The sequence below is a fragment of the Nothobranchius furzeri genome, chromosome 4 (genome assembly GCF_043380555.1).
Source record: "Nothobranchius furzeri strain GRZ-AD chromosome 4, NfurGRZ-RIMD1, whole genome shotgun sequence".
Lineage (NCBI taxonomy): Eukaryota > Metazoa > Chordata > Actinopteri > Cyprinodontiformes > Nothobranchiidae > Nothobranchius > Nothobranchius furzeri.
Genome location: NC_091744.1, coordinates 7,447,296 through 7,462,747, shown reverse-complemented (window position 1 = coordinate 7,462,747; position 15,452 = coordinate 7,447,296). Strand labels below are relative to the sequence as shown.

Sequence of the window (15,452 nt, the reverse complement as noted above, 5' to 3'; positions counted from 1 at the left end):
ATGAGCATCCGACACACGTGACCGCCGCCTCAGACCCACGTGACCACAGAGCTAGCTCCGTGGAAAGGCCTCAGTACAGCCTCGGTCTGGCTTGGAAACTGCTCCGGCATTTTGAGTCTCTGTGTTTGTGTATTCTTCTTTGGATATTATTGGTGCAATTGTTGGACAAAATGACTTGCAGTGGTATTAATTGCACTAATAGAGCGTCCAAGGAGTCTCCACTTCATTTTTTTCGGTAAGTTAAAATCTATATTCGTATTTTATGTCACTGCTACCTTTAAACTAGCTGAGTTTACCGAAGTAGCTAGCTAACTATCAGTTTAACATGTAGCATGTACTGTTTAACCATGAAATTTAAATGTAAAATACGGTAAAATAATTAATAGGGCATATTTAGATGGGTAATAGGGTAAAACCCAGTGCATTTAAGATAAAAATGGGTTGAAATATGACGGAGCGCTAAGAGGGAGACTTCTGTGTCCATTCTTCCATCCGGTAATCCCCAGCGGTCAGGCCGGGCAGCCTGGACGATCCGGCGCCTATTTGCTGCGCCTAGCTGCTGCGCGGTCTGACCGCTCGTGGAGTTTTTCATGTCTGACTTTAACCGCATCTAATACTGTATTACGGCGTGAGCGCAACAGCGACAACGTAATATCGATGTGTAAGCAGCCTGAGTGGTAGGGTGTTTTCATCTGAACCCTCCAGCAGGCTATGCTGCACTATTGACGTGTTAGCGCGCGGCGCTAACAACTTAGCAACGTGACATGTCTCTGAGAAAGCGTAAAACACGGACGCTTCTTCTGAAGCGGAAAATAACACCTCTTCTTAAGCAGAGCAGGATGTCGCCTCGGCTCGTTCACGGCCGAGCCGGACTGAGCTCGATAACATTGACCAAGCACAGCCACTGGGCCGTTGTAGCTGCCACCAGGCCTGCTGAAGGAACTCCAGCGGGTTTCATCAGACTCGTAAAGTTTCTTGTTTTTGCTGGGGATTTCTGTATTTTACCGCTCCCTCCTGCAGTCTTCCCCTATTAAAATTTAAAATGTGTAACTTTATGTATTGTGATGAATGACTAATATTCATGTAAAACTAAAACGTTAGGCATTTAGGGGGAAAAAACAAAATAATAAACATTATACAGATGTCAAATAAATCAAACTGTAATTAAACTATATATTTTCAAAGTCATATAGACAGCATGATGGTTTGTGTGATCCGCGCGGTTTCACTTACACCCCTTTAATGATCAGGCTGTTTTTTATTATTTTTATCAGCTGATAGCAGTTAAAATTATGGTAAAAAATAATTTTATCTGTTTTTGATAACTTAATGCCCAGGAAGAGCATCTTCCTGGGCATTAAATATAACCCAAATGTTTTATTATGAGCAGATCTGATGAAGGTTTAGACAAGCAGTCTGCAAAGTAAAACTTGTTTAGAGTCCAAACTCTTACTAAAGCTTTTGAAAAGAAAAAATGGTTGAATTTTGAGAAATATCCACAACAGGGGAGCGAGACCTCTGAAAAATGTATATTTTCTCTGAATTCATAGAATAATGTGAAGATTCTGGGAAAAGTTGGGATTCTGAGATTAAAACGTAAATCTTTCTAATCATAATTCTGGCAGTTTTTGTGTCCTTCTGCTGTGGAAAGTCGTGCAACATGAAGATACTGAGAAGATGCTTACAACCTGTATTTTTATTCCATCCATAAATAAAATCATGAGCTATTTTTTTAATCCAAATTTGATCCAAAGGGCCATCGTTGGTTCCAGACCCGTTCTAGAACATTCCTCTAATCTTAAAGTCATCATCAGTTTCTTCCTTTTAACAAATATTTATTTGTTCAAATATTTAATATTTATAACTGGAATATTTGTTCCTCCCTCTCCCACTGCAGTTAGTCCTGTCCTGCAACCCTGTTTTTGCAGCTTAGTGAAGCCAACCATCACTAACCGGGGGGTGGTTTTGGACCCAGAGATGCGGATGGACTCCCACATTAGCCAGGTGGTTAGATCCTGCTTTTCCCGGCTTCGCCAGCTACCAAAGATGAAGTCCATCCTGAAAGACGTGTCATATTTTCTCCCCAAGCTGGACCTGACCGTCATGTATCGGTCCAAAATAGTGTGATGATATTGTGTTTTTGTACATAACAGACTTTTTAACAGACAAATTTGTCGCATTCTCCTACACCTCTTCACGGGCTCGCCACAGTAAATATTCTATTTGGCAAGAGATAAACTTTATTGTATTTATCCTAGTGAATCTATAATTAAACGGGTAAACTAGTAGTAGCACATCCAACATCAAAGAAAGTAAAATGTTATTATCAGGAGAGGGAGAATGTTTAAGTGGTTAGCAGCAGTGTGCTAGCCGATGGCCCCCTCCATGAGGCCACCACAGCTCAACAGAACATCGTTGTAGCTTCTTCTGGGGAGAAAAACACTTAGAGAGAAAATAAAGTTAACAGCTGAAATAATACAGTTAAAGAGCAGATTGTAGAAGAAAGAAACCCCTGGGTTAAACTGGTCTGTCTACTGCATAATGCTGAACTCTAACATGTGTCCTAAGGGAAGGACCTGATTGGTGTCCAGAACCTGCTGAAGAAGCACCAGGCTCTGCAGGCTGAGATCACAGGTCATGAACCTCGCATCAAGGCTGTCACCCAGAAAGGAGAGACCATGGTGGAAGAAGGTAGAGCAGGTCTTGTCCTGACATGTTTCTGAGGTGTCTGCAGGTTCTGGCTCACTTTTTTTGGGTCCAGGTCACTTCGCTGGTGAGGAAGTGAAGACTAAACTGTGGGAGCTTCATGGACGTTGGGACACGCTGAAGGCCAAGGCGTCCCAGAGGAGGCAGGACCTGGAGGACTCTCTGCAGGCCAAGCAGTACTTTGCGGATGCTAATGAGGCCGAGTCCTGGATGAGGGAGAAGGAGCCCATCGTTGGAAGTCCAGACTAAGGGAAAGACGAGGACTTGGCCGAGGTATGGAAGTCCCTTCCTGAGAAACTCCAATCGCTTTTCTTTGCTCTCTTTCCAGTCCTTCATAGTGTTTCTGTATTTGGCATTTCCTTCGGTTGTCTACCAGACGTCGTTGCTCGTTTGAGCGTCTCATGGGTTAGGAGTAGAAGTGCTGGCCTCGCACAGGAAGTGATGACAAACGTGTTCCCGTCGCTCTTATTTCAAACGGTTTACAAGCTGTGATGTGTGTTCCCGCTGCAGAGCAGCCATGACACGTGGCAGCCGGCAGAAGGCTCACGCTTTTCCACTAAACACCCGCAGAGCTACGTCTGCGGTGAACTGAGCAGGGTTTGTTTTACGGTGGCGGATCCGATTGGACCATCGCTGCGAGAAAGCTCCACTTGTGTCAGACGAGCTGAAGGTTCTGATGTTCTGCTCCACAGGCTCTCCTGAAGAAGCACGAGGCCCTGATGTCGGACCTGTCGGCTTACGGCAGCAGCATCCAGGCCCTGAAGGAGCAGGCCCAGTCCTGCAGGGTGAGTTCAGAATCCTCGGCCCGTCAGAACATTCTTATCCACCACGTTCTAACACCAGACCTGTTAACCCGACAGCAACAAGGTGATCAGCAGGTGCTTTTGTCCTGCAGGACCTGAAGGCCAATGAGTCCCGCCTGAGGGACATCAACAAGGTGGCATCTGAACTGGAGTCAGAAGGTCTGATGGCTGAGGAGGCTCCTATGGTTCAGGCTCAGGTGAGCGTCACCTGTCTGCAGCAGCTGGTCCCTCTCACTTCCTGGTTTAACTCTGCTCGTCTCTGTTTGTAGCAACAAGAACATCTGGGTTCTGCTCCTGGAAAGGTGCGTGTTGTCCTCCGCCTCCACCAGAACCAGACGTGGTGTTTATGTTACCACTCATTTGTTTGTTTACAGGATGAAGCCGACTCTAACACGGCGTCACCCTGGAAGGTGAGTTCATTCAGCTGATCAGAGGTCACCTCTGATGGCAGCAGTCACGGCCGACCGTGCTGACATCACACAGGAATTCAGGTGACCCGGCAGGCACCAGGTTTTGGTGAAAGTGGGGACATGTCAGCTGGTTGCCATGGCTAGTTATCTTTATGCATCTGTATGACTGCTGACTGGTGTGTGTTTCCTGTGACCTTTGACCTCAGACCGTACGGTTGGGCGTTCAGACGACGGCTAACTTTAATTCCATCAAGGTAAGAGGAAGCTCTTCCCTTCCTGTCTGAGCGATCCGTCTCCAGGTTTCTTCGTCCGGCGTCCAGCCCGCTGGCGTCCACCTTCATCTCATCTCACTTCATTTATAGTGCAATACTTTCACATTATCATTTTCCCACACTTCTGTATACCTGTATTTTGTTGTTTTTCAATAAAGAATGACAAATTATTTAAGTTTGGTTTTTGTTGCACACAAATATATATCTGTAAAAAATATCTACAAAGCTAATGTTTACATAACAAGTATGATTGGGTTTTGCAATACGGCACTCAAGTTTATTTTAGTAAGATTTTCAAACCAAGTAAAGTTAGTAAAGAACACATTTCTATTGTCTGCTAAGAAACTGTTGGGATTTAAAATGGGCCTGTTGTACAAATAACTTGTAAATGATTATTCCTCACTTTTGTCTTAACCAAAGAAATTCAAGTAATTGAGCAAAAACATTTATTTTTAACACTACAGTTTATAAAACAGGGCGCAAAGTGTCGGCACATGTATGTATGTCGATGGTCCGCCCCAACCAAACCAAGAGACACAGACGTCAGGGAGGCCAAGGTTGTCTCTGCAGCTCTCTGGGCACCACGCCTCACTCAGCTGTCTCCAATGATCCAAATGGCTATGGAGGAAAAAATAACAGGTTTGGCCTAGCTGTTTAAAGTACAAAACCATTCATGAAGTGGTCAAGACAAGTACTTGGAACTTACACGCTGCGTTGTGTAGCTGACGTTGGAGACACACAGGCTGCCATGGTGACCTTTTAATAGATCTAAGAAAAAAATGTAATAAAAGAATGAAACTTAAAAACTCCCAGACCTCATGTCATATTTACTCATCAGCTATGGCTGATTTGTTTGGATCACAGTGAGTTACACTAATTCTAATATATTTTTATTTCTATTATACATACATACTTTTTAACTGTTATTTTCACATGACTGTTATCAGGCTCTCTTGTTCTGGTTCTGATGATAACTCTGTGTCTTCCAGTAAGTTATCTTGTGCTTACTTCATCTGTATAATGTCTCTTTACTTTTGGTAAATTGTACTGAGTCCAGAATAAAGGCTAGTTGGCTGTACAAGATACAAACAAGTATTACGTTTTGGAAATATATGAAACACCGCCAGCATCTGTTAGAGCCTGTGGCGGGGTGCTGAGGGCCGGCTCCAGCCCAGGAATGAGCTCTACACGCCGGCCGGGAGGGTTTGAAACACCGCCATCCTCTCCTCTGCTGGCTGTAAATTCTGTTATGGTTACCGGTGCTTGTGTTGCAATGTGAAACGCTTGGTCTCAGATTTTGTAAGAAAGATAATAAAATGTCCCCCCAAAATACGACTTAAATATATTTTCTCTTCATGATACATTTAATGGCTGGTGCGACTCAGGAGTGATAGCGCCAAAAAAAACTACTGAAAACTTGCTCAAAGCAAAATGTTTTCATTACGGAAATAAATTATAAACTTACCGATTTAAAACTTTTTTAATACAGGTACTTCTCACGAACAGGCGCAGAAAACCTCCACCTAAACTCCGTGTAAGGTTCAGGTCGATGGGTGTTCCAGTTAGCTCCGGTTGGGTTGAAGCTAGGTGGCTACATCCGTTAGCTCGGCTCCCACCTCCGCTTTAGCTTTGGGTTAGCCAGGGTTAGCTTCAGGTTAGCTCGTAGCTAGTTCGCCTGGGTGTCGTCACTCGAGCCCAGCCTTACAGCCACACCCTCAGCGCCTCCTCTCTTCCCTTTTATGGAATTGTCTGGGCTAGACGGAACCTGTGACACGGTCAAAATGGCGGTGGTGGACACCTCCCATTATGGACAGATAACGTGAAATTGAAGCCTATGGAATCGAATTGTCCAGTATATGTACAGTCTATGGTCCGAACTCTCTCGTTGACAAACTCGAACTGAATCATAAGACTGAAACTTACCAAACCCAGTTCTCTTCTCAAAGCAAAACTTGTGCGTCAGAGCAAATGTGTTTTGGAGTTTACTGTGAGAGTTTGTGTGTGTGTGAGTGTTTGAGTGAGTGAGTGAGTGTGTGAAGGTCATTACCAAACATCCTCAAAACATTATTTAACTAAGCATTGATTCATTAGTTATGATTACCCAAAGCATAATAATCATTCATTTGACTAAAACACATTTATAATAAGTAAAATGGTAAAATGATTATTTAGCATTAATAAACAAAGGAAGCGCAAGACTCTTTATTATGACTAGCTTCCATGGGAACACATCTTCTGGCACTGCAGGTGTTCAGATGTTATGGTTTCTCCCAGACTCGCTGGCGTTCAGGTCTTAATCTGTGGGTGAAAGTTCTCAGTGACCCAGCTTTGACACAGCCGGGCAAAGTATAACCTTTGGCACAGAAAACCCATATTTCCTCACGTTACAAATGTAATCAAGCTGGCTTTTGCGTGACCTTCGTCACCACCCTCTCCCTATTCTGCTCTTTCTACCTATTCCGCCTTTCCACAGATTTCCCTTTTTCCTATTCATTTTCTCTCTCCCTTTCCTCACATAATTTTTTTTTTATCACAAAAATGTTTTTCTCTTATTTTAACCCTCCCACTGTCCTAATGGGTGTGACCCTGTGAGGAAAGCTGACCATTAAGCAGGATTGATGGTTTATCCCTTGGGTCCATGTGGCAGGGGTGAGGAGTGAGCACCACCTCACCCCTGCCACATGGACCTCAAGGGATAAACCATCAATCCTGCTCAATGCTCAACTTTCCTCGCGGGGTCACCCATGAAGACAGTGGGAGGGTTAAACATATTTTTAATCATTTTTTGAAATTTTTTTTATACTTGGTTTTTTTTGTGATGCGCCTCATGATTTTTATCTTGAGAAGCACTAAATAAAAGTGTGTTTTCTTTATTTTTCTTTCTCTAATCCAGTGTTTTTCTCCTAACCCACCAGATGTATATGTGTCCAGTTCTGTAAGACAAATTAAACATTATTAGTTTTATTTTATTTTCACTAGAAATAAAGATTATTTTCCCTTTGAAATGAAGCTGCTGGACTTTTACCCAGTTTTTACAGTGGCCGTCTTGCCTCAAAAGGCTGTGAGAGAATCTGAACAAGACTCTCCTGCATGGCTGAAGTAAACGTTTGAGCTGCCATCACCCGTTTGGAGTCCACAGAGACTCGAGGGGTGTGAGGTTCAAACTTTACGACTTTAGGCAACTCAAACGAAGCCTACGTGGAAGAAGAGGAGGGTTAGATTTCTGTCACATGGAATTGTTTTTATTTTTCCACCTTTATCCCACCTGTAGAAAAGCCGGGGTTTGGGACTGACTCAAAAGATCGCTGATCTCCTCTTTGGCTTTCTGCATCTTCTCATTGTTGTCCGTAAACCTATTCATGTAGTCTCGAAGTTTGGTGTGGCTGGCCTCCAGCTCACAGTCCACCTCATGTTGAGCTAGCCGCTCATCGTGATCCAGCTTCTCCCTCATCTGCTGAAACGCTGCAGCCAATGCTGCTTTCAGATTCTCTGCAGCATCCTGAACAGAAGAGGGCAAATAAATCACACATCAACCTACTTTGTTAGGGTTAGGGTTATAAAATGGCATGCATGAACGTATGACAAGTACCGTGAGTTTGCCCTGCATATCGTTCATCTGAAGCACAACCCTGTAAGTCCTGTCAATCTTCGCATCCAGTAAACCCAACTTCTCCCTGAATTCAGTCTGCAGACAAAGACATAAAATTTTTAATTTGGGTTTTTAAAAACTATTATTTAACCAGCAAGTTCCTTGAAACAGAGACCTGGTGTACATAGCACTAAATGTAAAAGTAACAAGGTAAAAATCCACAAGACAAGTACAGACAATTTATACATTCAATGGAAATGTTTACAACTGCTGTGAACTGCCACAAAAAAAAAAAACATCCAATTCACTTTACCGTAATAAAAAAACCAACAAAAAAAAACATGGTTGCAAAAGTGAATAAACAGCCATAAACACAGGGAACAAAAACAAAAACAAAAAATAAAAATAGATAAAATACAGCATGATCTGGGTGTGGAATTTAGGGTTAGGAAATTAATGCATTAATTACGATGATTAGAAAAATTGGGGGCTGGAAAAGTTTAGCATCACAATTTATACATCAGTAAATACCATCAAGCTGTGCATCTATGAAAACAGCCAAGCCTGGGCTACGAGACCAAATAAACCTTTTTTACGTACTCCAAGGACAACTAAAACTACAACTCCTGCTTCATGAAGAAAGGAAAAAAAATATCCACTTTTTTACTGTTTTCTAATTAGTAGAAGGCAGACAGGCAATACCTTTATCCATGTGAACTTCATTACAGCAGAAGGGACAAGCATACGACATTCATCTTGTAACCTTCAGCAGAACTTTCCTAGAACTCTACACTACACCTCAATTTATATTAGCAGTGCTCTGCTGCCACCTAGTTTTCAGTTCAGTACACATTTACACTATCTTTGGTATGGCCTGACCGGGATTTAAACTCCGATTTCCCAGTCCCAGGACGGACACTCTACCACTACGCCACTTGATGTGTGTCTGTGAGGGACTTATCCCCTCAATAACAGTCATGTCTTCTGTTTCTGTTTAATCCTATATTTTTTGGGTGTATTTTAAGTCAAATTAAGCTTGGTAATCTATAAATTACTTTAAAGGGACTGTAAGGAAGTTTGAAGTTTTTATGCTCGCGATCGCCACTCAGGCCTAACGCGTAACTGCAGCTTCAAAAGTAAGCTCGTGCATGAGGTGTGCATACTGTACGTGCACACTCCTTAACAAAAATAACAGCTGAGACAGTCCCGTGTGTGTGTGTGTGTGTGGCCCGGAGGACAGAAGAACACAGCAAATTAATAAAAATAATGTGCCTCTGTCTCTGCAGCTGCACTTTCTCGACGGCCGGCCGAACGTGCAGTGTGTGTGTGTGTGTGTGTGTGTGTAGCCCGGAGGACAGAGGACAGGAGAACACGCAGCTAATTAATCAAATAATTTGGTTCTGTACCTTTCTCTTCAGCACAGCCGACAAAGGTTTATGATGGGTCAGTCCTCCTGCATGCTCAGATCATTCCTTTCCCTTGCTTGAAAAATTGTTCCAAAATGAAAGTTGAACCCACATCTTTTTATCCGTGAATTCAATGCCGTTCGGCAAGTCTCAAATAAAAATGTGGGCATCTTATTACTGTAAAAAATATCATTAATGTAAAAAAGAAACTCTAAATAACAAATTAAGGTCACACCCGGAATCTAACCCAGGTCTTCTGCGTGAGAGTCAGACATCTTACTAGGTATGCTAAAGCGCCAGTGGCAGTCAATATATCTGTAAGTTTTATATCCTTGATGACAGCTGAAACAACGTCAATCCAAAGAACGGTTCGGAGCGAAAATGGCTATTTTATTGCTAATTTGCAGGAAATATCTAGAAGAAAGTTCTACAGAAAGAAGCTAAGGGTCCTCAGAAATGTAGCTAGGTTTGTCACTAGGCGTTAGGAACAGCGACAGTCGCTGAGTTGGCACTGCCTCTCTCTCTGCTGCTAAAGCTACAGATAGCAAATGCTACGGGCTATGCCTGAGCGTGAACGCGCATGAAGCAGCCTGCTCGACCCGAGCAGCTCTCTTTTTCTGTGATTTTACAGAAAAACAGGCAATCACAGTAAAAATGCCAGGGCTAGGGTTAGGGTCAGGACCAGGGCATTGCAGGAGAATGTATGAAGAAGAAATTAATTTTTTCTATACATGTTTTGGCTGTCAAACTCCCTTAAAGTCCCTTTAAGTTAAAGTTGATTTAGTGGTGTCATCACTGCTTTCCTTCTGAGGTCAATTGTTTAAGTGTTTCCATTGAAGTGCATCTATAGAGCTCCGGGAGTTGACGTCACTTCTCCCGGCATGCAACAGTTCAAATCGAAACGGCGCCATATTGGCATGCAGAAGCCGGCAGCTGGACTATTTGTTATTGTCAGAAAACTCAATCAAACGGGAAATATGGTAGATTCCTGTTGTGCCCCAGGATGCAGAACAGACGCGGACGACATAAGGAATGAGCCTTCTACAGGATTCCCCAGGATCCGGAGCGCCACAAACGTTGGATCATTGTAATAAAACGCGCTAGTGACCGGGCGAAAATGAAACTGTGGGATCCCGAGAGTAAAGGTTTTCACTTATGCAGCGACCGCTTCATATCAGGTATTTAAACCAACGTTTCCTCAACTGTATATGGTATTTATTTTAAATGCTTTTATTATGATTCTTAGTGGGCTTCCTAAACTTATTTTGGCGTGGCTTTTTCTGTCTTATTACTCATAGCAACAAGTAAACATCACGTAAAACGTTGCCTCGTGAGTTCTGCGTGCTGCCGTTTCCGTGTTTTATGATCACAGCAATTAACCGGCTAAGCTGTATTTCATTTTTAAGCAATGGATGATCAGATCACACATAAAAGCACTTTGGATTGCTATTATCTGTCTCACCGAGACTACTTACGTGTAAATCTGTTATTTGTCCGTCCATCCATCCATTTTCATCCGCGTATCCGGAGTCGGGTTGCGGGGGCAGTAGCGTGACTTCCCTCTCACCAGCCGCCGGAGCCAGCTCCTCCGGGTAAATCCCAAGGGGTTCCCCGGTCGGTCCGGTGTTGTGCCGGTAAGAAGTCTGTTCCGACAGCTTCTGGCGTCGGAGGGGGCAGTAGAGTCGAGAGTCCCAGACCTTCTCCCCAACTCCTCCGGCCGGGGGAATCCCAAGGGGTTCCCCGGTCAGGTCCGGTGTTGTGCCGGTAAGAAGGCCGCTCCGACAGCTTCTGGCGTTTTTAAAAAGTATCCCAGGGGCACGGTAAGGGTCGGAGATGTTTAGTCTATTTAATTTCTGACTATATAAAACGATTTCTTCTGTTTTAAAGTGTGAAGTAAACTCCGACGAAGTAAAATCCAAGCGGATCCCGTTCATGTTCATGGTTACATCCGTGTTTGTTTACCTTTTTTTGCATGCCAAAATGGCGTCCACTAACTGAGAGTCACGTGGGGTCCGGAGCTCTATAGGCAGACCTGATCATTTCCTGGTGTGCTTAATCAGCTCTACTGAGGGAGAAACCAATTAACTGAAGAGAGAGGGAAGGGAGAGGATGTTAACCTGTATTTGTTTAAACATAGTTGTTGTTTTTGTTCTTTTGAGTTAAGTTAGGATGTTAATATGTAAATTGATTGTTTGAATTTCAAGGATTTCAAGCTGACTGTTGTCCCTGCCCACTTCTTAATGGTTGGTTCTTAGGTAGCTTTACAAAGTCAGATTGTGTTGAGGGTCTGACCTCATGAGGAAATTACTATGCAGTGATTTTCTCCAAAATGACTGTGCTTAAATTGCTCTGAAAAGCAAATAATCACATCAGCGCCAAGAAACTTCATTTCCCATGATGCTTTGCACACGGAAGCATTGTGATGACGTCACCGCCTGATACCAGAAACACGATCTGCGGGAGGCGGGAGCTTGGAGCTTTCCAGCGACTTCAAAGACTATAAATCATGAATGAGACAAAGAAACCTCGTTCTTTTGCCCAGGATACCTGGCGGTAAGGACACGCTTGTCGAACGCTCCGACAACTTGAGCACGCGGAAGCTCTAAGTGCCCAAGTTGAGCCACGCAACCGCTGGAACCACTCCAACTCCATCGGGACCTGACTGGGAACGAGCGGAGCTCCATTCAGCTCTCAGAGACGCTGTAAGTTGTCAAACTCAGCACAAAAGAAACTTCGTTCTCTTTGTGTCCAGCCCGTGGAGAAACACTCGTGGAGCCAAACAACGGAGAAAGCATCAAACCGACGGATGACGCTGAAAACTGCGGGGAAACACGGAGAACCGTCAAATCAAACAGCTGGGGACGCCTTGCTGCTCTGGTGATCAGAAAACTCATTTCTCTCTCTCCTTTTCTTCTCCCGTTTCCTCTATAGTCCAGAATAAGCAATAAAACCGCGCTATTGCTTAAAAGTAGCTTCGTGTCTTCCTCTTTCGCTCCCAATTCGTCCTTCGGGTCATTTTGAAAGAATAAACTGCTTATTAATCATTGTTTGGTATCTTTAAATGTTTTGGCCATGGCCAGGCTGATAAACTAAAAGATATTAACTTGTGATTAATCTTTTGTGTTGTTTCATGATCCTTTGAAATGTTTTGAGTGATTTAAGGTTAAGTTACTACTGATTCTAAGTGCTTTGGAAGTTAAAGTGCAAGTTGCCACCCACACTTTAGCCAGACAAAGGGGTCAGCCATCTTGCATACAGACTCCATTTTAGAAACACACACACACACACATACATACACACAAAACACCTTGAACATTATTTTGAATATACATCCTTTTATTATATCACATGGTTATTATTCATTTATGCCACTGTTTATTCATTTGACAAATTGTTAATTAAACGTTATAAAATTCAGATTTTCGTCTCCAGTAGCTTTGTTGTGTCGAAGAGAAGTCTCTGCTCCAAGGATTCTACGAACTTCAAGAAAGACTGATAAGAGTTTTGGATTCAATTTTTCCCCGGTTAAAGGGGAATGGTGCCCCGTATATCTAAGAATATCTTAATTAATTAATAAATCAGTAAATATTTACATATTTACAGAATTTATTGAAGAATCCAAAAGTAAGTTGAAGCTTACTAATTGTTCGCTCCTAATAACCCCAACAATTGGTTTGTCTCTAGAGAGGGTTGGTTGTTTGTGAAGGGGAATCCATGCCCGACTGTTATGGAATGTTTGCAACCAAAAAGAAAAAAAAAGTCAGAGCTCTGCTAAATCCTGGACTCTCTTTTCTTCCGGTGATAACAGCTGGTAGCATCCTGAGTCAATGACAAGGCAAAGGTTCTGACTGAACCCAAAACCTTACAGTGTCCTACTCTGCCAGTGTGTTTTGCTCTTGCTCTGTCATCAAGATTTAGATGATCATCAAGAATTTGGTGATTATTTGCACACTTGTGTACTACAAACTTGAAGCCTTACTGCACACTTCCTCTAAGTGCACTTCGCTGAGGACCGTTGGGTGCAGTTCACTTCTACTTCCTGAGACTGGTGCACTGGAGCTTTGTTTCCCTAGAGTACGAATACTAGAAACCTAAATGTATTGATTAAGTGATCCACACTTTTAATCCTAACGGCATCAATGTCTAATCCTGGTCCTCAAGGGCCCCAGCCCTATCTACCATATTTTAGTTGTTTTCCTGCTCCAAAAAACCTGATTCATTGATTGAATCACCTGCTCAACATGTCATCAGTCAGTAAATGATAAATGACCTGGACTTGTATAGCACCTCTCAGAGTAAGGACTCCAAAGCACTTTACACTACAGTGTATTCATCCATTCACACACTGATGGTGATGAGCTATGATGTAGTAGCCACAGCTGCCCTGGGGCACACTGACAGAGGCGAGGCTGCAGAGCACAGGAGCCACCGGTCCCTCCGACCACCACCAGCTGGCAAGGTGGGTTAAGTGTCTTGCCCAAGGACACAACAGCAGAATTCTCTGTCCGGAGCCAGGATCAAACCTGCAACCTTCCGATTATTGGACAACCTGCTCAACCTCCTGAGCTACTGCTGCCACAGTAGACGCCCAATAATCACCTTCTGAATAAAATCAGGCGTGCTGGAGAAGAGAAACCTCTAAAATTTGCCAGATGGTGGCCCCTGATCACCAGGGTTGGACACCAGCCATAATGTGAGGCCTGAAGCTCTTCAAAAGCCTGATTAGAGAATGACGTCATCATGATGATAAATAAATTATTCTGATTAAAACAAACACCCAATCAATTTATTAGTTTAGTCACAAATGAACACGCGAATCCTGTAAAAGATCAGCCACGTTAGAGACTCACCTGTTTCAGGTTCCTCTGCTCCTCAGGGGAGATGAAGCTGCAGCCTTTGTGGACCTGCTGCAGGCAGAAGCTGCAGATCAGACGCCCGTGTTTGGTGCAGAAGAGCTCCATCAGCTTGTGGTGCTCGGAGCAGATGTGCTCCGATAAATCCCCGATAGGCTGACTCAGCTGGTGGAGGCGGAAGTTGGGGTTCTCCCGGTGAGGCCGCAGGTGCTCCTCACAGAAGGAGGCCATACAGGTGAGGCAGGTCTGAGCCGCCTAGGCTTCCATACAGGTGTCGCAGCGGACGACATCCTATTCGGGTTCGATCTCCTCCTTTGTGGACCTACTTCTGAAGGTGTCCACCACGGTGCTGAGGACCGTGTTCTTCTTCAGCTCCGGTTTGGACTCGAACAGGGTCTGGCACAGCGGGCAGCTGTAGGAGTCCTTCCATGAGGACAGCAGACAGTCGTGGCAGAAGTTGTGTCCGCAGGGGATGGTGACGGGACAGTCGAAGGTGCTGAGACAGATGCTGCAGGTCAGGTCCTCCTCCAGACTCAGCAGAGTAAACTGAGACTCGTCCGGTACGGCCGCCATCTTGGACCTGAAACGAAGAAACGAAACTTAACTTTCCCCAAAATCCACAATAAACAATAATCCACCCATTTAAGCCCACAGCGACTGTAATCTCTTTACCTCTATTATAAGCGTCAAAAACTGCGGAAAATGGAAGCCTTTCCGGACTCTGACCGTTGTTGTTGGTGTTTAAACCACATGATCAGTGACGTCAGAGACGCACCCAGGGATCTGCCAGGGACAAAACATTCAACCCCTGTTCTACAAGAATGAACCATTTAACGTGAAAACCATGACAAATGTTTTATACTTTGTTTTTAATACATGCTAATGTAATTTTCACGTTTGACCTTTTATACAAACAACTTGTGGAGGTTAAAGCTACTTTATGGGAGTCTGGAAAACCACTTTGCAAGGTGACTTTGGTTAGTTCACTAGGCTAACTTCATGGGAATGTGCCACACCAAAGGATACCAGGTTGATACAATGCTGACCTTGGAACTACAATAGATAAGAGTTAAACTAAGCTTCATGAGAATTGACATATTTCGAAGTTTTTTCAAATAAATTTGTAGTTTTTCAATCTATAGTGATTAATTTTTGTGCTATTTAGAGAAAAGGCCTGTGGGTACCTAATATGGTGCCTGCAAGCATCTGTCTGCATTCCTTCGTGGGGGTTTGTAGCCGCTCAAGGCTGCTAGGGCGCCAGATTCGGATAACAAGACTTTGTTTGGGCCAGGCTGAGATAATTTTCCTCTCTGCCTTCAGTCTTTAAACTGATCATTCCAGTCCTTCAGTGAAGCCAATTTGGGTTTTTAAACTTGTCCATACCGTCCGGTGACCATCTCTGAGATGACATCC

The 15,452-nt window shown here is 43.6% G+C and overlaps 2 protein-coding genes and 1 long non-coding RNA gene across 5 annotated transcripts; 1 reads left to right on the top strand and 2 right to left on the bottom strand.

Annotated features, from left to right (window-relative positions):
- The first annotated feature begins 2,761 nt into the window (after positions 1-2,761).
- On the top strand, positions 2,762-4,361 carry LOC139069579 (spectrin alpha chain, non-erythrocytic 1-like). 3 transcript variants are annotated; one of them, XM_070550045.1, is made up of 6 exons: positions 2,762-2,979; positions 3,399-3,491; positions 3,602-3,706; positions 3,779-3,811; positions 3,884-3,919; positions 4,126-4,361. In XM_070550045.1, the coding sequence occupies exons 2-6, from the start codon at positions 3,426-3,428 to the stop codon at positions 4,201-4,203; spliced, it is 318 nt and encodes a 105-aa protein (XP_070406146.1). In that variant the 5' UTR covers positions 2,762-2,979; positions 3,399-3,425; the 3' UTR covers positions 4,204-4,361. The 3 variants fall into 3 exon arrangements, with proteins under 3 accessions (XP_070406146.1, XP_070406144.1, XP_070406145.1); XM_070550043.1 differs by having other exon boundaries at positions 3,779-3,919; XM_070550044.1 differs by lacking the exon at positions 4,126-4,361 and having other exon boundaries at positions 3,779-4,024.
- Positions 4,362-4,623: 262 nt separating this feature from the next.
- Positions 4,624-5,886, bottom strand: LOC139069580 (uncharacterized). Its single transcript, XR_011520257.1, has 3 exons — positions 5,657-5,886; positions 4,898-4,959; positions 4,624-4,809 (listed from the first exon to the last, which is right to left on the bottom strand). It is a non-coding gene; the product is annotated as an uncharacterized lncRNA (long non-coding RNA).
- A 1,208-nt stretch (positions 5,887-7,094) lies between these two features.
- LOC107374506 (E3 ubiquitin/ISG15 ligase TRIM25) lies at positions 7,095-14,780 on the bottom strand. Its single transcript, XM_015942662.3, is given in 4 exon segments — positions 7,095-7,385; positions 7,457-7,690; positions 7,781-7,876; positions 14,037-14,780. Coding segments are annotated over 4 exon segments (1,068 nt in total). The 5' UTR covers positions 14,613-14,780; the 3' UTR covers positions 7,095-7,223.
- Positions 14,781-15,452: the final 672 nt, after the last annotated feature.